Source organism: Camarhynchus parvulus, chromosome 6, assembly GCF_901933205.1.
Source record: "Camarhynchus parvulus chromosome 6, STF_HiC, whole genome shotgun sequence".
Lineage (NCBI taxonomy): Eukaryota > Metazoa > Chordata > Aves > Passeriformes > Thraupidae > Camarhynchus > Camarhynchus parvulus.
Genome location: NC_044576.1, coordinates 1,178,939 through 1,202,614, shown reverse-complemented (window position 1 = coordinate 1,202,614; position 23,676 = coordinate 1,178,939). Strand labels below are relative to the sequence as shown.

The 23,676-nt window shown below is 41.8% G+C and overlaps 1 protein-coding gene across 1 annotated transcript in view; it reads left to right on the top strand.

Annotated features, from left to right (window-relative positions):
• TET1 (tet methylcytosine dioxygenase 1) overlaps positions 1-23,676 on the top strand; it is a 75,190-nt gene that overhangs the window by 22,603 nt on the left and 28,911 nt on the right. Inside the window, exons 4-6 of the mRNA XM_030950646.1 lie at positions 9,807-12,336; positions 13,508-13,598; positions 14,174-14,267. Of these exons, the coding sequence (XP_030806506.1) occupies positions 9,807-12,336; positions 13,508-13,598; positions 14,174-14,267 (2,715 nt within the window). The remainder of the gene's footprint in view (positions 1-9,806; positions 12,337-13,507; positions 13,599-14,173; positions 14,268-23,676) is intronic.

Genomic DNA, 23,676 nt, shown 5'->3' with positions numbered 1-23,676 from the left:
AGTTAACTTGTATTTTTAAAAATAAGATCATTAACTTAGATGTTACCTGGATTTTTTCAACATTTTTTGAAAGAAATGTTCTCTTTTTCACCTTTTTCAAGCTGAATGTGCATCTATCTAAATGAGATTAAATCTTTTAATTTTTTTTGCTTTTGGTAGACTCATGCAACCACTTGATGTGAGCAGGCATGATTGTGGTTGTGATTTAGCACAGGGCATTTGTCCCTGCAGCTTTCCCAGCACTTCCACATGAATGCACTCATGAACATATGAAGCACTTGCATGTTGTTTGTACAGTTCACCCAGGACTGCTCATGGATGTAGATGGTTTTGAATAGAGCCCTAACAAAGAAAGCCTTTGTAAGTGATCCGTAAATTATTAATCTTACTCTATTTTCTAATCCTTAATTTTCCCAGTTTCTGGTGGAGTGGAAGCCTGTCCCTTGTGAATTCTTTCCTGGTGTGCAGAGATGCTGTGCTGCCCTTGCCCCATTCCTGGAGGGCTCCCTTATTCTGTGCAGCTCCCTCCTCTCGTGTCCCTGTGCTGCTCTTTGCCCCACAGCTCCCCAAAACGTTGAGGGAAAAAAGGATAACTGCCCTGGAGAGGGGACAGGGAGGAGCAGGGTTTCTCTTTTAACTCCTTCATTGCTGTAGCAGAGCAGTTGTGAGGGTAGTGCCCCTCCTGCAGGGATTGAGTGTGAGGCCAGGCTGAACCTCATGATCACAGTGGTTTTGGAGGGGTTTGCATATCTTGAATTGTGATTTATTTGTAGAGCTTTATTCTCATGGTCTGTTTTAGTGTAGGGCCTTTGACTTCTTTGTATTTAGAAGTGGAGCTTCAAAAAACCAGAAAATGTGTTTGTGATCAAAGATGTCATAAAATATGCAGTAGAAGTAGCATAGCTTTTGGAAAGGGAGGAAAATGTGCATGTGGAGATGAAGGTCAGTTGTGTAGGTATATTGATTGATACATTGTTTAGATGTTCATAATGAGCAATTACAAAATAAACACGGGTTTCTCTTCCAGCTGTGTTACTTTGTTTCTATTGTTTGCATTCAGTACTGCATAATGAGCTTCATTCCATACTTGTGCTTGCTGTGTGTGAGGCAGGCATTGAAATACCTGAGCTGGCTCTGCCAATGCCAGTGATTGGTTCTCAGTGTGCTGCTGGCCATACATTTATTGACAGTAACACCTAAAAATCCTTTGCAAATGGCTGCTCCCTGTTTAGGATCTGATACCACGTTGCCAAACAAGTTTGTTTGCTGCTTTTAGCAATTGATGTGGGAGAAATCCATTGAGGAGCCCTAAACTTACCTGTGTGGCAGCAGGCTCAACATTTGTGGTTGTTTTTTTTTTTCCTTTCTGCCATGTGATACCAAGAATTTTGTTTAGTGTTACTGATTATGGGAAAGTTAATTTAACTGATATTATGACAGCAGACTTTCCCACTGGCATTAGTAGGAGCCTTTTGTAGAGACCAAGAGATCTGATTTGTACTAAAATAAATTCTTAATTATAGGATTTCATTGGGGAGGTAAGAAAAATTCATGCTTTCTTTTTAAATGTTAAATATATGAAACTTAAATGATATGAAGAAAAAGGAAGACAGCATTTAATGAACTAACAATAATCCCTTTTCATTCATTTATGTAAAATTAATTTATAGACTATAGACAACAAGGCTGTCCTTGTTGTCCTAACAACTTTAATATTAAGCCTTCTAGAATATTAGGATTTTTTGAAGCTGACTTACAATTGAGTGGTTTGTGTCTTACTGAATTCCTTTCTCAGTGTTTTGTTGGTGCTGTCTGTATTGCATTATAGTTTAATCAGTGCCCTATAGTAAAATGGGGCTTTAGATTTAATTTTCCTAGAAAGAAGGGGGTTACTGGACTTGTGAATAAGAGGACAAACTGCTGTGTGTTTATAAATGCAGAGCATTCACTTTGGTGGCAGATGATCAGTGTCTGAGCTCTGCAGTGCAAACACCACAGTTGCAGTGCTGTTATTCCAGCCTGGAGTGAAAGCTGCTGCTCCTGTGAAGAGCAAGTGGAAGTTACAGTGCAAATTCTGCCTTGAGCTTTACTTAAACCATGGGTGTGCAAGCTCTCAGGCAGAAAAGGAATCACAATTTGCCATTTTTTAGGCTTTTTTTCCTCATGAGAGTAAGCAAAACATAGATGAAAAATCCTGCCTTGTAGCCTGGTGCCTTAAGAGATCAGCATGACTGTTTCTTTTTTTTTTTTTCAATCTGAGTTAAGCTGCTCCTGTCACTGAGTTTTCTATTTCTAAAGAGTATTAGTTACTCCTTTTTATCTTGTGGCCCCTCATCAGCTTTAAAACCAGGCTAGAATGGTGTTGTGTGTCCTTAGCAGTTCTGGCCTGAGAGCTGCTACCAGCATGTAGTAACTTGTAAAGAATATAATTGGTTGTACAACAGGTGGTGGGGTACAGACTGTGGTCCTAAATTAGGGAGCTGAATATCTTCCTGCTTAGATTACAGGAACTGTGGAAAGTTGTGTTGTTAGTTCAACAGTTTGGATCTTTAGTGCACTGAACCTGAAGAGAAATTGTCTCAGTTTGGTTCACACATGGTAAACCCAGGAAAGACCATTATGAACATTTGTTCTTGTGCTGGGAGGTTGTAAGACTGTATCCTTTTATTTGGCTTAAACGTAATTTTTTTGAAAGGTAGCTGAAAGAACTTGAATTTGAAAATGCCCATGGATGAAAAGTGCATCCAAACATCTAACAAGATGCTTAAAAAAATTCTTTGCTCTCTCTGTCTTGTTGCAAAAAAGTGCACCATAGTTCAAGGCCAGACTTCTCCAGCCTTAACTTAAAGTCATTGAGTCTTGTTAAACTTTTGTATTCTAGAACAAGGAGCCCTCTGTTATCAGCATTCTTTTCCACATAGACTGAGCAGGAATTTGTGGCTTTTCAATTTTCTTTCTCTTTGGTAAATTGGAGAGAGTGAGTAGAGAGTGAACTTGAGGCTTTCACTTCAAGATGTTTCAGTCCTTTGTCATTTTTGTGGTCCTGGGAGCCCTCTCCAGCATATCAATGTCGTGCCTGAATTGGGGATGCCAGAACAGGATGCTTTATTCTGCCAGCAGGTGCAAAAGTGCCAAGTGCAGGACTGAAAGTAACCACTCTTTTCCTAATTGTATTGTTATTTATGCACCCAAGAATCTAAGTAACCCTTTCAGCCATAAAGCTGTACAGGAGTTTCTATAGTTACTGTGCAGTTGATGATTGCCCATGTTAATGTGCCCCCTGCTTTCCAAGGTGGAAACCTGCCTTTTGTAAATGCAGTCCCAGCCTCTTGCTAAACACAGAATGTCTCTCTAGCTGTAATGAAATGGCTGGCCTGCCAGATTAATTTATGAAGCATCATGTCTGGTCCTTGAATGATTTGCTGTTTTTTCTAGGTATTAATTGACTGCTCTTTCAGATTGTTGCTAAGGAGGTTGCCCATGGCTCCCTGAAGCCCTTCTTTGAGCACTGTGGTGATTCTCCATTTGCAGGGAAGGGCCAGGCAGCACTTCCTAAACACTGTGCTGATGGTTTCATAAATGAGAGACATTAGCTAGGGTGGGTAAATTCAGAGACTGGATTTCTTTATCTCTGCTTCTGAGCTAAAGCACACTGGGGGAAAGTTCTCTCAGGGAATACATATTGTTGCAGATTGTATCATTTTTCTTTTCTGGCTTAATTGAGTGCTATATTTTCCGGAGCTGCCAGGGTCTCTTTGAGTGCTTGGTTTCATTGTTGATGACAAATGATTGAGTAATTCAAAACACCAGTAAAAAACAAACCAAACCCAAGGAAAACAAAAATGACCAGGCAAGATGCTTGTTTATATTTGCTTCTGTGGCAGAAAAAGTGCTGTAATGTTTGGGGTTTTTTCTTTCTTAACAAATCAACTTCTTGGATGCCTGTGTAAGAGAATGGGGTGTCCTTCACCCTGTTTTTCTTGCTCCTGTTTGTAGCTTTTGCAAGATAGATATAGGAGTTGATGGAAACAATTTGAGTTTGTGGCTGAGAGAGCCCATTTCCACGTAGTCATCCAATAAATACATTCCCACCATTTGAAGCCTTTACAGTCAGAATTAGTATCCTGCAGTTTTTAATTTTGTAGTAAGTGTATCCTTTGGGGTCTGATACTGTAGATCTGAGCAGTCTCACTGAAGCTGTTTCACAAGGTGGGTGGGAGGGCTCTGCTCTGGTAGTGGTGTAGGAGAGAAAAGGAAGAGAACAAAGGTATAAGGACTTTGGGGCCATAATGTGCTAATTCCTCCTGGAAAGAGACAATAAGGAGCTTTTCTGGTGGGGAGGTTGGCCGGTATTTGAAGAACATGGCAAGGAGGATATAAATGTAGGTTAAATGGAGATAAAACTGAGAGCTAAGCTGCAGCTTGGAGAATGTTCTTTGCTGTTGTGGCTACAAATGTAGAAATAAAAGCAACCAGCAGCTAGAGCAGACTTTTCAGCTGTAGTAGGATCCAGTGTGAAATTCTACCTTGCTGTGATGCTCAAGTTGGTGAGTGGGTGGTTGTAGCAGTCCCTATGGACACGACCAGGGCTCCCTGGAGGAACTGAATCAGCATTTTACTTCCTCACCCCCACCCTAGAGCATATCCCTGTAACCCTATAGGTTAGGACTTTAACCCCTTGCCATTGGTCCAAATCTCAATCCTCCTAAAACCTATAAAAGGGGCACATTTTAGCCCACTTGTTGGAACGAGTGCAGACCGGACCCTTCGCATCAATAAAGAACATCTCTGCAGAACCTCCGTCGCCTCTTCCCTCTCTCTTGTCCACTGTGCCTCTCGGCCTGGGCTAATTGCACCAAGCAGGCAGCTGAAATCCTGGCTGAATATCACTAAGAGCTGACAATCACTTATGCTTGCTGGCAATAGCCCTGAGGCCACGCCGAGCTACGCCGGGCACTCGGGCATTCTGTTCTCCAGAGGAACAGGGCTCCTGAGGCTAGCGGAAGCCACACAGAGGCCTTATTAATAGGTGGTTTGATGCTCAGGGAAATTGGAAGGGAGTAGGATACCTCCAGGAAAGCCTGAATGTCCTGCCCCAGGTCAGGTTCCTTTCTCCAGATTTGCAGAACCTCTTGTTCCTCTGAGTTTCTGTATGAACCAGCTTCTGTGGTAAAACTTGTCTACATAATTTTGCCAAGTCCTGTGCTGTCCCTCAGTGCTATCTGTGAGTGCTGCTCTCTTGCAGGACAAAGCCCCTTGTACATTCAGGCTGTGTTACATTAACCAAGGTCTCCAGTCTGTTTCTGTGCATTAAGACAGAGAAAATGTGCCTTAGCTGAGCCCCTGCAGGAGTGTGGTACCCTGAGAGACTCCTTCATGTCCACAGTTACACAGTGTGCTGGTACCTGCTTTATTCCTGTGGTGAGATGGATGAGGAATATTGCCCAGCTCGGCCCCTACTCTGCTGTTCTCTGGTTTGGGAGCCTGCTTGGACCCCCTGCTCAGACTGCAGCCTTGGGCAGCAACCTATAGCATTATTGCAGTAGTCAGACATGTCATGTGGTCAGAAACAGAAGTTTATTCTTAGTTGTATTACTGTATTTGTCATTAATTTAAAAAAATCCAAGAAGAAAATGTAGCTGTATTCAGGAGGTGGCCTATAGCTTGCACAGCATCCCCCCTTATACCTGTCTGTTCTAACCAGTGCATGGCTTCCTACACAGCACTTGGCAGAAGCAACTGCCTCTTCCTGGTGCCTGTCCTGTCCATGTCTTATCTCCTTTTCCCTGTATTTTGGGCCTGTCCAGTGCAAGTGCTCAATTCTGCTGAATTTCTACATGAATTTCTACATGTACCAGGGAGCAGGCAGCAGGAATAAATGCCAGAAGAGTAAATTGCTGCTGCTCAGCTGGGTGGTGCTTTTTTGCCTCTTGGTGAGGCAGTGATACCTGATTGTTGGACCATGAGCCAAACACCTTGTTTGAATGTTAGATTAAATTTGGGGTCTTCTCCATACAGTTTTTCTGAAACAGCACTTATATTATATTGTGGTTTTGGATCTCTGAGGAGCTGCCAGCTCTGTCCCAGCTTGGAGGGACATGTGGGGCTGACTGTGTGGCTGCAGACACTGCAGCAGGATCCAGGCTTACCCATGCACTGCAGCTGGCAGGTGCTTCTCACCCACTCATCCTTTTGTGCTGGTGGATGTTGTGACCCTGGAAGAGGAGCTGTCTTTTGGGTCGTCCCAGTTTTGGCACAAGCAGGGGGTGCAAGTATTGTTTGGTCTGTTGGGCTCTGGGTTCACATGGGACCTGAGCAGAATCTTACAGGGAGGGCTGGCTGGGTGTTTTGGCACTAATTGTTGTGTTACTCATCAAGACTTGCTTGTAGAGGCATTTTATCAGTAGTTGGACAGGGCATCATCTGTTATTTCTTCTTTATGAGAGTAATTGATCGTGGTGGTGTCCTTTAGTAGAGTGTGTGTTGTTACCACCTGTGGAGGTCTGAAATGAGACACACAGATCAATGGCCTGCTTGCTGCTCAGATATGGGAGTATCTTTGGGGTAGCTTAAGCATTGCCCTTTGATTGGGAGTTGGTGAATTCTGCATTACCTCAGGGGCATTTGTGTTAAAGGAGAAGTTTTAATAGTAAGTCTGACTTCAGAATGTCAGATGGTTTGCTGTGAGTGGCTGCTGGTGTGTGCTGGAAGCATTAGCTCACAGAGGAATTCTTGTGTGTATGTATATGAGATAGATAGTATTTGGTTGAAGTTTCAGTAGTACAGCCATGGCCACGGAGGCTCTGTGGTTCCTGTCCTAATGGCACAAACCAGCTCAGAGCCTGAGCTTGAGCATGATTTGTTAGTGGCTCGTGTCTCCTGGCAGAGTAGAGCTCTCCTTAGTGAGAGAGGAAATTATGCTATTGATCTGCTTTATTCTTCAGCTTTTCATTGCATTTGTGTAAAAGCCTCAGAAACAGATCAGATCTGTGCTTACCTCCTGTGAATGTTACCACTGTTGCTTGGGGTTGTGATATCCTTGTCTGTACTTCTCACTGGGTTTTTCACATGCGGGTTCAGGACTTGAAGATTGGTTGTTCCTAGGTAGAGGGGAAGAACCAAATGAGCTCTGTCCCTGGTAGTGTGTCTGCACTTCTCTCTGTGGTGGGAAATATTGAACTTCACATGCTAACAGACTATCCAGTGGCCTTTTCTGGTTGTGAGGGAAAAGAAATGTATCTTCTAGTATCCACTGCAGTTCAGTAACAGGAGATAAAGCAACACAGTGGTCCAAAGGCAGAGTTTAATTAAAACAATAACAGCTGATTTAATGACAATATTTTGCCTTCATGTGGAAAAATAGAATATGAAATAACTAATTCATGCCAGTGATATGATTCATCTGGGGATTTTTTTCTTCCTCATTGCATGTGGGCAGCTTCTAGTAATGTTAGTGGAAAATATGAAGTATGAAGAATTTTTTTTTAAGCAATTCTACCTTTGCTGCTGGGATCGCTGGAGTTCTGTAGGGCCACAGCACTGTACCTGTGCACTTCTAGCAGATCATGGAATATCCTGAGTATTTCTGAGCATAGCAGTGCTTTTTGATCAGATAAAGTATTTTATTGAGGAACAGTCCAGTTGGGAGGACTGTGGTGACACTTTTGTACTGAGTGCTGTCAGTGGATTCTGTATCAGATCTTCTCATCTCTGCTAGTTGTGGATGAAGCCTCTTCCTTTCCTATGCCTCTTATTACTCCCAAATTACCAGTCTTAAGTTACTAGTTCCTTCAATGTAGTGAACAATCCCTGTAATGATGAATGGAATGCAAAATGTGGTGTTGTGTTGAAAATGTGCACTTGATGGGGAATTAGTTTTCATCTATTTAATTTTATGTCTGCAGCCTCCTCGTTGTCTGATTAAGTAGTTTAATAAAAATTTTATATGGTTGGGAATGTTCTGGATTGGTAGAGATGTTAGATGTACTTTTGCTTAAGGAAGAACAACAATTCTACTTCTTTATGAAGTTAAGGCAATTGAAATTCAGCTTTTGTGCAGGTACAGAATTGTGGGGGTTTTCTCTTTTATGGTGGACCCTTAAAATGGGTGACAGTGACAGAGACCTGTGTGATGCATTTGCCCCTGCTAGTGATAGAATGGTGGAACCTGTTCAGCTTTTGTAGATCCCTTAGAAAGTGCTCAGTGACCCCCTGGGTCTGGGAATCATCCACAGAGAATCACCAGGATCCAGAGGAGCTCCAGCTCACTGACCATTAGTCAGGATCTGGGGGTGCTGAAAAGACATTAAATAAGGAATCTTTTTGTGTATAATTTTGACTTAGTTGCACAGGTGCTGGACATGTTTTTACACACCATTTCTGTGGGAAGTTATGATGCCTCTCAGAACATCTGGGATGTGCTGTGGATTCCTGGGGTTATGTTTGATCAGTTCCAAGGTGACCACTGAGCTCCAGATGGAGCTGCCTTGTTTTGTCTGGGGGCTTGTGGCAATTCCATCTCCATGGTTATAATTGATCATCAATCTATTTTGCATTCATTTTCCTGAGTTTTGTCAGAAGTTCATGCCCTTTGTTGGTATGAGCACAGAACCATCTCTGAGTTACCTGAATGGTTCAGAGTGGTGGGATTTTCTGGGCACTGCTGTGGTGTACTGTGCCTGCATAGGATTCATTAGCCCCTCATGTTGCTGATATTTGATTTGAAAAGCAGTTCTGGTTTTCTTTTAAGTATAGCTTAAGGTTACAGGGGATTGAAGAACTCTTAAATCAGATTAAAAACCAGCACTATCTACTGTGATTTAAAACTATTTTTAAAGGAAATTTAATATAAATAAAATCTGAATAGCATAAGAAAAATTGGATTCCTGCCTTAATTAGTTTTCTTTTTACTTTGTATAACTCCTTACTTCATATCCATAATACTATCTTAAAGCCTATACATATATATATATATATATATTCTTTCCAGGGCACAATATTCTGACTCTGTCTAGATTTTGACATTGCTTCAACCACATGAACTGTATAATATCAGTGAAGATGAAGAACAGATTTAACATATTTAACAAAACACTAAAATGTAGCATTTAAAATACAGTTTTGAATAGCTTACGTGAGAGACTGTGGAGAAACCTGGAATTTTCCCTCTAAATACAGAAGCTAAGCAACTGTTTAAAGGGTAACTTCCAAGTGAGCTGATGTAAATTGGCTTTCTATTCATTTCTGCTTAATGAAATTAAGGTTTGTAATTATTTAAGGGCTTGAAGCAAGAATGGTTGGTTTTCAGGATTAGCTAGAGTATCCAACCAAGTGGTATTGGTTAAGCCAGTTTATTGGTCTAGCCAAATGGATGTAATTATGCCAAATTACTGCTGAACTTTGTAATATAATGCCTTGGATTTCAGTCTTACTTTTACCGTAAATTTTTTACCCTTTTTAAATCTACTCATGCAAATGAATTCAAAATTGAATCCTTACATCTCATTCTAAATGCTAACATTGTTTATCTGACTATTCATTTCATTAGTCTCCCACCACCACACTGAGCCAGTTTCCTCCTCTGTCCCTCAGCATTGGGGAAAAATAGCTCTAAAAATGGATAGGGTCTTTAGCCTTCAGGTTATTTTATAACTTCCTGTTTTGTTTATTTTCCAGTGTCTGTGCTTAATTAGGATATTCCTCATATCTGTCCAAGTAGGGTTTAATTGCTGTAAATATGAAGCTTCTTCTTTTGAATGTGCTTTGAACAGCTGTTACAACAAGGGTTTTTTATTGTTGTTTTATAGGCAAATTTAGAAAACAAAGCAGTAAATGGCCGCAGACCAGAACTCATGGAATGCAGTATATGTGGTCATGGTGAAAAATACAGGGTGAAGACAAACCAAGCAGTACCCATTGAAAATGTGCAGTGTAAGGAGAAGGAGAGCATGACTGGCTTGGAAGCAGAGAAGTGGGCACATGCTGAGAAGCCATCCTTTGGTGTCCACGTCAACGGTGACATCCACTCAGCTCTGACAGGCACCCAACACTTGAAACACGCGGACCACAGCGACAGGGCAGCCTCTCCCTGTCACCTCCCTGAGCCAAAAAAACCCTTGGTGCACACCATCAAAAATGGCATCAACACCCTGCATTATTCACCACCAGAAGCAGTTGCTTCTCTGAACAATGTATCTGCAGAGGAAAGGACAGACTTGACAAGCAACTCCCACGTGCAATGGCCAGAGGGTGGCAATCTGAATAACATAGTAAGCACTCTGACAAGTGGCACTGGCTGTGTTCACCCAGAAAACCAAGGAAATGTTTTAATGAAAGAAGAAAACTGCACCTGCAGCATCTCTGAGTATTCTGATCAGTCAGTTTTGCAGACAGGTTCCAGCTTGGATGTGCAAGAAAGCTTGAGTTGTCCTCTGCTGCCTGAAGGGGAGCTGCAGGCTGGGAAGGATGGCTTTACAGTACCAAGTGTGGAGACACAGCCTGAGAATACTGCACTCCAGCCCACTTTCTTGTCCCTGATTAAAACCAGAAATTTAACTCTGGAGCAGGTTGTAGCTATTGAAGCTTTAACACAGTTATCTGAAGCTCCTTTAGAAACAACTTCACCAGCTAAAAGTGAAAGTGTTGAACATACAGGAGAAACAACTTCCAACTTGCCCCACAGTTTTAAAAGGGATATCTCATCCTCCTTTACATCCTCTGCATTACAAGAAATCAAAGACACTTACTTACAGAATGAGCAACAGCTCTTGGCTCACTGCACTCACTCGCAGAAGCAGCTCCCTAATAAGGCAGTGTTATACAATGGCCAAAGTTCAGTGTCTGAGTTGTGTGATAAACCTGCCAATCCAGCTGGGGAGATGTATAAATTACAGTTACCCTCAAGAGATACCAGAACTTTATCTGACCTAACATCTAATGCAGCATCGTTTTCGGGATACGATTCCAACAAAAGTTGTGCTCCTGAACCAGTCACCCTCACAGGGTACTGCAATGCTTCATGTGATGTCCAGCATACAGGGAACAACTTGGAAGCTCCTGGCCAGTTAGAGCAAAAGCCATCGTGTAGTGATTTGAAATTGGAAGGTGGTTCTTTGATTAAAGAAGGAGGAATTCACAGCCAGGATGAAGAGGATGTGGCTGCACAGCTAACTCAACTGGCAGCCCTGATTGAATCAAACCAGACGAATCCAGAGCAGAAGAACAACATAAAGGCATCGCTGCTTAATCTAATATCACATGAGAGGCAGCCAAAATATAGCCAAGAAGTGTTGCAGAAAAAAGAATCTGTATTTTTTAGGCGTAATTATAGTTCCTTACTGTTAAAGCAGAAGCAAGCAACCAATAGGAAAGGAAATGGTGTGCCATGGAAACCGAGACACAAAAAGAAGCCTCAAGAAACACGCTATCAACAAAATAATCAAAACCAGCTAGAGCTGTTGTCATGCCAGCATAGTGAATTGCAGGACATTTGGATATCGTCAAAACTGCATAAGCTTGGTCAAACCATGCCACAGGACTCCAGGGTAGCTCCAGCTGAAAAAAAATCTCCGAGAACCAAAGTACAGAGAGCGCTCAGTCAAAATACTTTAGCATCACAAGAAAAAACTAGATTATTTCTTCCACAAGCACAGATAAAATTCCACAGGTGTTTACCTGAGGCACCGCAGGAGAAAAAAAAAGACAGGTTGTTTGGCTGTGAAGTGGTGAATGAGCAAATGAAAACTCTGGGCTCCAGTGACCCACTAGGTGCTGATCCAATGAAAAATGAAGGTGCTGCACGTAGCCAACACAGCGACTTGTCCTCCCGTAATCCTCTGGCTGGTTCTCAGCTGAAAACAGCATCCTTGTTGAAAAGGCCAACTGAAAACCTACAGATGTTTACAGAAAAATGTAATTCTCAGGTACAGCAAACAGCAAATGTCAGTCAGGCTCATCCTTTGCCACCAAGTTTTAACCGGTCTAACCTGAGAGCTAACGAAATGTGTAGTGAGAGCCAAGCCCATGTTCAGCAGGTCAAACAACAGGTAGATCCGAAGTGCCAGGTGCTGCCTGTTCCCTGTGCTGGGGCCCAGGTGCCAGGTTCTGCTGAAGCTCTCAGGAATATGGAGTGTGTGGGTGAGGTGACCGTTCTGACATCAACCAGATTGGGTACTGACCACGCCCAGAGCACAGGCGACTCAGGGTGTTCCCCAGCAAAAAACACGCTCAGCAGTTTCCTTGAATCACCTATGAAGTTTCTTGATACCCCTACAAAAAATTTAATAGACACACCTACCAAAAAAGGACAATCTGAATTGCCAACTTGTGACTGTGTTGGTAAGTGGTTTTGCTAACTTTTGCCTGTACATTTCAAATGGAGGTGTGCTCACGTTGCTTCCTCTAATGTGAGGAAGTGTATGTGACAGCCGTTGCACAAAAATCAGTGTTTCACCATTAGAAGACAGGAGGAAATTATCTTCCCCCTCTTTGCAACTTTTGCTTGGTGTTCTTTGGGCCTGCAGAGCACAGCAGAATTGAGTAGTTTTGTCCTGCAGCTGGCCAGGATTAAATCCTCCACTCTAATTTAAACCTGGAGGAAGGGGAGTTTTTCTGTTCATTGCTGTGCCATTGCTGACTTGTGCTTTATGTGCACTTACCTGCATTGTTTGAGGTCATGAATTTGATGGTCTAGAGCTGGTTTGTGCCTGAGTGGGCTGGCAGCAGTGCCATGGTGTATTGTTCTTGTTGCTTAAATCTGTTAGGCAAGCAGGAGAGCGTAGCTGGGGGTGGCCTTGCTCCTGTCACTGTCAGTCCTGATGGCTTGGAAGAGTCCAGGCCAAGGCTCCTGACACCTGTGGCCCTGTGAGGAGAGCTCAGGAGCCACTTGCAGAGTGCCTCTGTTGCGGCAGGAGATGTCACAGCAAGCTGGGCGTGGAGGGCTGTGCAGACAGGGCTTGGCTGAGGGTGTCAGACACGCTGTGCTGTCACTATGGAGGCACCCAGATGGACAAACAGGTCAGAGCCTCACAGCAAATGGGCTGCAGGCAGATTTTCACCTTGGTTCCATGTTCAGAATCAACAGAGGGCTTGTTTGGAGGTCTGGGTTATGGTTTCTGTTCTGTAGGATATGACTATCAGTTCATTTATTTTACTGCCCTCGATTCCTCTTTGTCTGAAATTAATTAATAATGTTCCTACCAACAAGGATATTGGGAATTTTACATAGTCACTACATGCCAGCTCCTCTAATGAAAGTTTTAAAGAATGCAAAGTATTGCTGTAATTAGGGTTTCACTTTATAACACTAAAAAAATGCTAGCAGAATCATTGGAGCATAAAATAATTTCAAAGTGTCTGAGAGAAAAGCCTGTCATACTCTTTATTCAGGCTCAAACTTTGTGTTCTAATTTAATTAGAAGGCATTTCTGTAAACTATTTCTAAGTTTACTTTTAATGGGGTAAATAAATTTTTGGATGTGCCAACATAGTTGTCTTTACCTGTTTACAGAGCAAATTATAGAAAAAGATGAAGGTCCCTATTACACACACCTTGGGACAGGACCAAGTGTTGCTGCTGTGAGAGAAATTATGGAGAACAGGTGAGGAAAATCCAGCTTTTAATGTCATTGTATTTTTGACTGTCTAAACAGGGAAGAAGTAGAGCTCTGAGAAAGTGCTGTGCTTAGCTTTGTTTTATTGAACTTTTGTCAGTACTCATTTGTGAAGTGTTTTCTTGTTCATATGTGCATGAGGTGAGCATGAGCACTGCAGGTCCAAACTCGTGTGTCTTTTCTGAGTCCAGGGCTGGAGGTCAAGTGCAGTGTGTTCTGAGGTGCCCTTGAAGTCAATAGGAAGGACAGAGATCAGCAGCTGGCAGAGTAAGGTTTTCTGGTGTCCTACCTATAAAGAAGCTGTGGCAAACTGGAAAAGAAAAGGTTCTAATAGTGACTGATTGCACTAGGATTTTATATGCAGATAACATTTCCTTAGTGGCAGAAGTTCATCAGAAGAGAGATGTCAAAAACTACTCTTGCAAGTAGGGTTTTAAATTAAAAGGATTTTATTTTGCTTTATAAATACTTTGTTTTTCTTCTGTTCTAAGTAAAAAAGAAATTCATTAATCTTTTATCGAAAATGTTTGATCTTTTAGAATTGTGAACTTTTTTTAATGCAGGTATGGAGCAAAAGGAAGTGCTGTAAGAATTGAGGTGGTGGTTTATACAGGAAAGGAAGGAAAAAGCTCTCAGGGGTGTCCAATTGCCAAGTGGGTAAGTTTTTATATTAAATCAGTAAAGTTGTTTTCTGTGGCTTCGAATGATGTGTAGTCCTTGACCTCAAATCTAATCTGATCTTTAATAAATATGTGATTTCTCATTGATTGAAAAGTCTGCCTGAATGATGAAGGAAAACAATTTTTTTTGGTGTAAATTTAATGTGTGGTGCTGTAGGTTATGTACTGTGGTTTGAATGAGTGTGAAAGGGAGAGGCTTAACAGAGCTAGCAGAGATGAACAAGGGTAGAAACACCCTGAGAGTGTCTGAAAGTTGGAGTGTTTTGTGAAATATGTCACTGGGAATTGGGAAAGAGAAAAAAGAAGAGGTGGTTGCTTGGGGGAGTTGGAAAACTATCTGGGAATGTTGTTAAAAACCCTTCTCAGTTGCATGACCACTTGAAGAAAAGAGTGATGGAAGAATTTCAGTCTCATATGCCAAGGGGTTCATTACTATTTTTGAGGAACTGAACTCAGTATTTGAAAATGTAAATGTTATGATGATAGTTTTCACCAAAGTCTTGTCTCACATTGCTTCATAGGAGCCAGGAAATGAGGTAACAGACACAAGCTCCAGGAGAGAGCTTGGAAAGAATTGATTGTCCTTAATCTTTGCTGAAACCACTGAGGGAGGTAAAAAGTAGAGTGGAAATCTTGTAAACTGAGTTTTGAAAAATAATGAAAGAACTTAGTTGTTAAAAGAAAAAAAAATGTATTGCTGTGTTTAGGAATTTCAGAGTTGATTGAAAAAACTGTGAAGGTAACTGTACAGTTGGTAGGGTAGTGTTTGTAACCATGTGCCAAAATAAGGTTATTGCATATTGTGTGTGAGGGAATTTGCATGTTAAACATTTACTGCTTGTGCCTGGAGCAGTCAAAATGTGGTTTTTATACTCAATACATAAACAGTTTTTTCAGAAGGGAATCATATGTGCTTGTGCTTCAGTTAATAATTAATACCAAATCTAGCATCCAAGAAAAAAAAAATTAAACCAATTTCATAAGCAACTGACCCAAAAAGAATGGAAAGATTTTTCTCAGTGCTTCAGCTAAGTAAAGCACTTAGTTTTAACAGAGGACAGGAGCTAAAAATTGTACCATGGAGTTGTGAGCAGCTAAAAGGAAGAAGGCATTTAAAGTTAACTGTTAACCTTGATTTTTCTGTTGCCAGCATCAGCATGCTGTGTTTTGTGTAAGGCAGAAATGGCAGCATTTATGGTCTCTGAGCATGGCTGGAGGTGTCCCACAGAGTGAGCAGTGTGACAGTCAGAAATCCCTGGGGTGCCTATGGAGAGGGCTGGTTTAAGCTGTGGGGACCTGCTCTCCAGTTAGATTTTCACCTTTCTGTATGTAAAATGTTTGTGAGACCCAGCTTTAATATTCATTTAACTGAAGTTCTAGGGAGCAGTGACTTTCTCTTGTGTGGGTTCACACCTAAAGGGAAGAATGTTTTTCCAATTCTGCTGTTGTGTGTGACTGTTCACTACAAGAGAGGGAAGGGAATCCTTGACGTCTGTAGAACTGTTTCATCCTGTGTAAGATGCATATTTTGGGTTGATGTTCTTAATGTGTTGCATTAATTTTTCATGGACAGTGCTACTTCTACTTCTTTTATGGAGCATATTTGGGTTTTGGCTATAACCAAAGAAACTGGATGGTGAGATTTGTTTCCAAGTGTCTGGAAATGGTTTGCTGTGCTCTTTGATACCTGCAGCTGCACAGGGACTTTCACTTATTCATTTCCAGTGTCCTTTGGAACAGACTCATTTCTGCTCTTGCCCTTAGGGCTCCCCAGGGACTCTCTGCTGAGAGCACTGGGATGGAGCTCTGCTGAAGCAAACAGGATAGAAGAATGGAACTTAACCTGTTGAAAACATTAAACTATTTTTCCCAATTATTTTCCCTATTTCCACTAGGTTATTTTATCTTTTTGGTTTATTAGAAATATTTTAAAATTGTAAAATTAAAGGAGGCTTTCTGAAATACCTGTATCCATATATTCTTCTGTTAATGACTGTATTCCATAATACAGATTTTCTCCTAAGTTATTTTCTCTTAAGTGACTCCCAAGATGCACCTAGTGTGTTAAACACCTTCTAAGACAGACTCCTTTCTTAAATTTCAGGTTGCCATAAATTTGCAGAATTACTTCTTTCACTCTTTTAATAACCAAGCATCTCTTTTATACAAAAGAGATGTATTTCTACAAATACATTATATTTTTACAGTACATTTAGTATTGTATATTTTACAATACATGATATTTTACAATACATGATGTTTTACAATACATCATATTTTACAATACATCATATTTTTACAAAATATAATACATTTTTAATGTATTATATTTTAGGGTGATACTTTGCCCCTCTGGATATGAGCAAGAATGCTCCTCTTAGTTAAACATTTTCAGTGAATATTGCCCAGGGTTGGAAACCTTGTGCCTGTTCAATGTGTAGGTGTCAGACTGACACCCACATGAACTGGGAGATGAGCTTCTGATTGTTTTCACTGCATGAGGCAGCAACAACATTGCTTGACCTTTTGGGCTTTTTCTTCTCCCCATCAAATTGTGTTGTCTCATTGGTTTGTCAAAACAGAATTAATAGAGTTTTACCACAGATTCCTAATGTGTGGATATCTGTGTAGGTAACAGGTGTGTGATCAGAAAATAAAATAACTTCCCATCCTGGGACACTTGCTGGGGAGGATGGATGCTTCCTTCTTTACTGTTTGGATTTCTTGTGCTTTGTCCAGCTCATCATGCTGCTGTGTAGTATGTTAGAGAAAAGAAAGCTCTGAAGTACTGCAATGACTGCCTGTCACCCTGAGCAGCCTGTTTGTGTGATGACAGGTTTCGTGTTGCTGTGCATCCCTAGAACAGCCAGTGGTGCCTGCGCTCACTGTCCCACTGTTTGCTCAAGAGTTTCAGCTGGTAACAGATGTGCTGTGGTTGGGGTTTCTCCTGCTCTGGGTAGGGGTAAATGACAGTTACATCAATTTCTGGGGAGGGGTTGATGAGTTTGTGAGTGATTCACGAGTAGCTCACTGTAGGCATCATCCTGCAGCACTGAGGCCAAAGGCACATCAGTGCTGACCTCACAGGGGGCTGAGATTTGGGTCTGGCTGGTTTTGGATTAAATCCATTTCCTGTGGGTTCCTTCTCCTGATTTCAGTGGAGGTTGACTTGGATCACCTAAGGTATCATTGCTATCTTTTGCCTTGCTTTGGAGTTGCAATGCAATTTTAAAGGCTCCAGCTCTGGGAAAAAAAATGAGGGAGAATAAATGACAAAAACCCTCCAGGCCAGGCTGTGGTTCTTTTTGCCAATATTGTGTCTCTGTGGCACAAAGGTGCAAGAGCAGGGCAGTTGCCACTTGGTTTGCAGTAATTTGTGCTTCCCTGAGCTGGAGGCAGTGGTTTTATGTTCAGTTGCCTTACATAAATGTCATCTTCTTCTCCCTGTGCTTCCTGTTCCTCATGCTGGAAGTTAAAATGCAGGCAGGAATGATTTCAGCCAGTGCTCCACTCCCAGTAATTCCTTGCAGTTGTTTTTGCTTTTTCACTGTTGCAGAGCAGTGATTTGGCATTTCCATAGCACTTTCCATCCTTATGCCAGATTGTCATTCCTGCATGGTAATGCCCAGCTCAGAGCCCATCTGTGTCCAAAACCAGAGCCACAGAAATGCTGATTTGGGAAGTTTGAGCTGTCCCTGTGCATCAGCATTCCTGAGTGATGCCTGCCTTGCCCACACAGACGCCCCAGGCTGATGTGATCATGGCTTCAGGGATTTCTTCCAGGGCTTTTGCCAGGGCTGGGTCCTCTTGGCAATCTTCAGGCCCTCTGGTGATAAGGTGTTAAAAATCAAAACTGCAGATCGCATTTAATACACATTTAATACATTTAATCAATACTGCAGATCACATTTAATACTTATTTTCATCCTTGAGTTTCTTTTGTGGATATCATCTGAACTTGGCAAACTCCTGCTTTTTGGGGGCAGGGAATGGGGGTTTGGGTTTTGTGGGGGTTTGTTTTTTACAATTGTCCTCTAACCACTTCTGTCAGGGCTTTAACTTCAGAAATAAATTCTTGGGGGTGTCCCCTGTGAAGCTTTTCTGATATAGGAATCTTTCCAAACTTCTTGTTTGTGAACATCTGACCCTTATCTTCTCTGACTGCTTTTTTTTTCTGTTTTTTTGTTTGTTTGGTTTTGGGTTTGGTTTTTATTAACAGTTGGATGATCTGTTGACCTTTTAGATTCTGTTATACTGGTGGTAGCCCTAATTTCTTTGAAAATACCTTTTTATGGTGCTTGTATGCCTTTTGGAAGTTGTTTCTCAGACTCTTTCACTTGTGGACTGTTTGCCTTTTTTGAGTTTTTTATTTATAGCTTGACAGATCCTTATTTTATGTTGGCTGTTTATTAGTAGGCTGTATTAAAAAAAATAGGGGTAGAATAAAAACAGATAAAAATCCTCATTACAGTCCTATACAATCACAAACCTGACATTAGCCACTAAAACTAATGTTTTTTAAGTAATACTTTGATAGCTCACTGTTATAATCAAGATTTTCTAGATCACTGCATTGGTAGGAATTTGTAGCTAAATGCCAGAAACTGCATTTTGTGAAGTGCTGAGTGACACTCAATAACAATAAACTGTTCTATAGATGCAGAGATGATTTTTTTTTTCAATTTGCTAGCTTGGTTTGAGTTGAGAAAGTCATTGAGAGTGGGAATTGAGAAAGTGAGGAAATGGAGAAGTTACTCCTGCTTTGACTCTCTGTTACTGTTAGTATTAATCATATTGTTATTATTATTATTACAGTAGTTATTAATTAGTATTAGTAATCCATTGAAGGAAAATGGCTCTGTGATGGTTATTTCTGTTCTTTGGCAGGAGTTCTGGTGCAGCCCTGCTTGCTAGGGCATGGTGAAGCTGTCATGTAATTTGGAACATGACTGGGGAATTTTTCAAATAGATTTGAAAAAGACTTCAGGGTAAATTCTGCTGGACTGACTGTCTCCTAGACACAGGTCTAAGTGGGATGTGCAGTTCCATTCTGCCTTAAACAGCCTACTGTACTTTGTGCTTTTATTTCATTTATGTCTTTATGATGAAGTGATGTACTCCGTAGGAGAAGTCTTAAAGGAAATTATTTTTAGCAGATAGAGAGGGTGGTTGGTGGGGTTTTTTTTCACTTTTTTGATGGTGTTTTATTAAAGCATCACTTTCTTGCCATGGTGTTGTACCACATTATGAGAGTGTGTGTAGCTGTGCAGGCACTATTTTCACTGTTGGCTAAATACAGAATTAGAGGAGTTTATTTGGGACAGAAATGTTTGTAACATCATCTGAAGTGAAGTTGTTCTTTAAGTAGAAGGAATAAAGTAAAAATGAAGGAGAAAAGCTATGTTAAGGTAAACAAGGTTAAGTATTATTAACAAGCAAGAATTTTGATATTCTCACTGCTTTATTTAAAGCAATGTGGTCTCTGAACAAACATCCCTACCAAACCAGGTGCAGCTTTCCATGGCTGCAGTGTGGCAGAAGGGGAAGCTTGAGGGAGTGAGGAGGGGAAGGGCCCTGGGAGCTGAGATGTGGGTTTTGTCCTCACAGTGCTGGTGGTGAGATCAGAGAAACATCACTTACCCTGAGTGTGCTGCAATCTGCTCATCTGTAACCACTGCAGCAGCAGTGCCAGGAGCAGCTGCAGAAGTGTTGCAGATATTGCACATCAGTGATACTCCTGCAGAAATGACTAAGGAACTTTACAGGATTGGATTGACAGCAGCTGTTCAGAGCCAACTCTTTGATGTAGTCTGCTAGCGCCGAGGAGAGAAAATTCAGCAAAGTGGAACTTATTTCCATTTTAATATCTCTTAGACATGCTGAGAATAAAAGGCTGTAACATTTTCCAGTAAGAAAAGAGTTTAAATGTGATTTAGTGTGTGTTTAAGGGGCAGTTAGGGAAAAGGAGGGCAGACTCACTTCTGTGACAAGCTGAGCCATTTGTCCTGCTGTCTGTCAGAGCAGCAGCAGGTTTGGACAGCACCCTGCACTGGTGGAAGGAATTGTATTATTAATTATTAAGGAATTAGTAGGGTCTTGTCCTGTGCTGAGGGATCTCCACACACAGAGTCTGTACAGGGGCAAAATCTGCAGGTTAGAAAACTTGAAGCCTCAGTGTTGTAAATGAGTTTCCTATTTCGGGAAATTACAGGGAACATTGAAGTGTGTTCTCACTTTCAAATCAATTGCTTATACCCTGCAAAGCAGACATAGTTTATTTTACTGAAGAAATTCAGAATGGGCTGGAGGGAATACTGCAGTGGAGCCACACGGAGATGAAAAATACCTAAAAAGGACCTTTTTGTTGGTTCTGTTGTTTTGGGAGAGTTTATCCAGTAATTTACAGGAGTATTTAACGCAGTTAAAATTTTGGGCTCTTTGCTAGCAGTGTCTGGTTTCTGTCATGTTAAAGTTAACACAGCTCTTCTGGTGATGGTAATTGGAAAGTAATTTCTCATCCATGTGGTAATTCAGCATCTGGTGCACTGAGCTTCTGCAGGCTGACTCTGAGCTGCTTTCACAAGTGGTGTACGTGCTAATTTAGATAGACTGGCTTATGTCTCAGGACATTTTTATTCACAGTGTGCTTATTCCTTGTTCTACAGCTCCTGCCAATGAAGTAGAACTCGAGCATTTGGACAGCTGAAGCAGGTTTTATTGATAGTGTAACTTTACTGGTGCTGTTCATTACAAACCATTTAGAAATTGTTGGGAAAAAGTGGGAGACAAGAGCCAAACTGCTGATGATAAAAAGTTGTTTAAGATAATGAAGAGGAGGGACGGGCATCATGAAGAGCAGGAAGGACTTGCAATCAGAACAAATAATAGCTATTATTTGTTAATATTATTAACAAATTATTAATTAATAGCCAATAAAATAATAGCTAAAACTCAATAAACATAAAGTCCACCAAAAAAAAACCAACAGTGTTGAAGTGTTGTGGTTTCATATACACAGTGATGGAGCACTGTTCATGCTCAAGATAATGATTCATTAGACATCAGCTTGTTCAGCTGTGATGGAAACAGCAAAAACAAACAGCTGAGAATTATTGGGGAGGAGCAAAGAAATCATGGATCATAGTTCTGCCTCTGTGGAAAGTGTGTTGTCCCTCAGGCTGGCTGGGTCTGGTCCCCCATGTCCAGAAAGCCCAGCAGGACTGGGAGAGGCAGGTGGGAAGGGGACAGGAAAGCAGGGCTCTCTCAGCTGCACAGCAGGCTCTTAGCCAGGCTCATCCTGGATCAAAACTAGAGGCCACTGGCAGGAGTGAGCTAAGCAGGAGGAAAAGGCAATGGTTTCTCCTTGCACATAATCTGTATTTAAGCTTTCTTGGTAACTTAGTGGGTGGTAAATTGCTGCATGGATTTTAAAATGAGTGGAGAAATGCAGAAGCGGCAAATCCTTAAGAAGGTGGGAGAGAACATCCCCTGAGCTGCTGGGTAGGTGGCTGGAGGGTGCCTGCCCTCACTGAGGACCATCTCCACATCCCAGTGCCTTTTTTGCTGCTCCTCCATGGGCAGCTGCTGTTAGTCAGGCTCAGGGTCAGGGTAAGGCTGGGCAATCTGCTGCTCTGACCTCATTCTTGTACTCTGCAATTTTTAGAATCCCTTTCTGTCTCTTGACTATCCTTTTATGCAAAAGTGTGAAAAATCTGAACTTCTCTTGTTTATCGCATAACTTGTTGGTAAATTGCTGGAGCAAATTCTGCTGGATAAGGCACCTTTTCAATAAATATGCTGTAGGTTTTGTCTCATGCTTTCTGGTAAGAAAGGTGGGTAAACCTAGATCTTTGTGGCTGTAGAAGATATAGCTGTGGTGTGTTGCCCTAAGAGCTGTTGATTGTGTTTGTGTCTCAGTTAGCTGTGGCTCACCTTGAAGGCCTGCTCATGTTCTCAGATTCTGCTGTTTGAAACTCTCTGGGCTAGCTGATAAATTGAATTACTTGAGTTGCTGCCTTCCCTTGGATGTACACATCAACAAGGACACCTGGAGAGCTGCAGAGCATGGTAGGGGTGGGTGCACAACTACAGCACCAGAGGGATGGACAAAACTGGGGTTAAAAATGGCCAAAATAACTGAGCATCCTGCCCAAATTAGCAACTGCAAGGGTGATACTGATGGTGCTGTGTGTCCAGTGTGTGAGTGCTCCAGGGGAGCTCTGTGCAGGGGCTGTGTCCCATGGCAGTGTTTCCTTTTGCCCCAGCCATGGTTATGTTCACTCACAGGGGAGGGAGTGGGTGGCCTTGTCCCTTCATGCCCTGTTACTGAGTGCAGAGCAGGGCCAGTGGGATCAGTTGAGCTTTGTGGAGAAGTTGGTCAGGAAAGAACAAAACCTAACATTCTGTGTTGCAGCTGAAGCAGATTATTGATTGTTAATGTGGGAGTTTTGATGGCTGCTGAGCACTGATGACATTGAGTGCTTGCTGAAATGAGCTCAGGGGTGCTCTGGCCCTGCAAGCTTCCAAGAAGCTGACCATGGCATCACAGAATCATTTGGGCTGGAAAAGCCCTTTGGAATCATGGAGTCCCATCATTAACCCAGCACTGCCAAGCCCACATCCCTAGACACGACCACATCTGCATATCTTTAAAATTCCTCCGGGGATGGGGACTCCCCCAGTGCCCTGAGCAGCCTGTGCCAAGGCCTGACAGTCCCTTCTGTGAAGAAATTGTTCCTAATATCCAATCTAAACCTTCCTTGGGTCAGCTTGAGGCTGTTGCTGTTGCTTGTTGCATTTCAGTGTTACATAATGCTTCACAAACTTGTTACAAGTCTGTTTTGTTGATTATGTTGTTTTTTCAGTGTGAGTCAGACAGTCAGTCATGGTTAGCTTGTGTGGAAAAGCAATTGCAGGAGAAAGGTTTTTATTTTCCCATTCTAAAAACCTAGCTTTTAAGTTCCCCCACTTAACAAATGATTACTTTCTCATGCCTTTTAAATTCATTAGGGACCAAAATTAAACAAACTGGAGTATTATTTGCTTTATCACTGTTGCTAACTACATCACAGAAATCATGAGTAATACCAAAAACCTTTGGACACAAGATTTGCCAGCTGATTTCTGCATTGTTCCCAGTCTCAGGAAACACTCCAGAGTTCAGTTGTCCTGCTCAAAACTGCTTTTCTGTACATTGAGGGTGGCATTGCTGCAGATTTATTATTATTCCACAAGAGACACTCAGTTTAGCACTTCTGTGAGGATGTCAGGGGTAGCATGTGGAGGGAATTCTCAGTTCCCAAGGCAAGCAGCTTGGCTCCAGCTCTGGCTGCCCTGGCCCTGACCCTGGGGCTGTTCTGGTGCAGAGCGGGCTCCTCTTTGCCTGT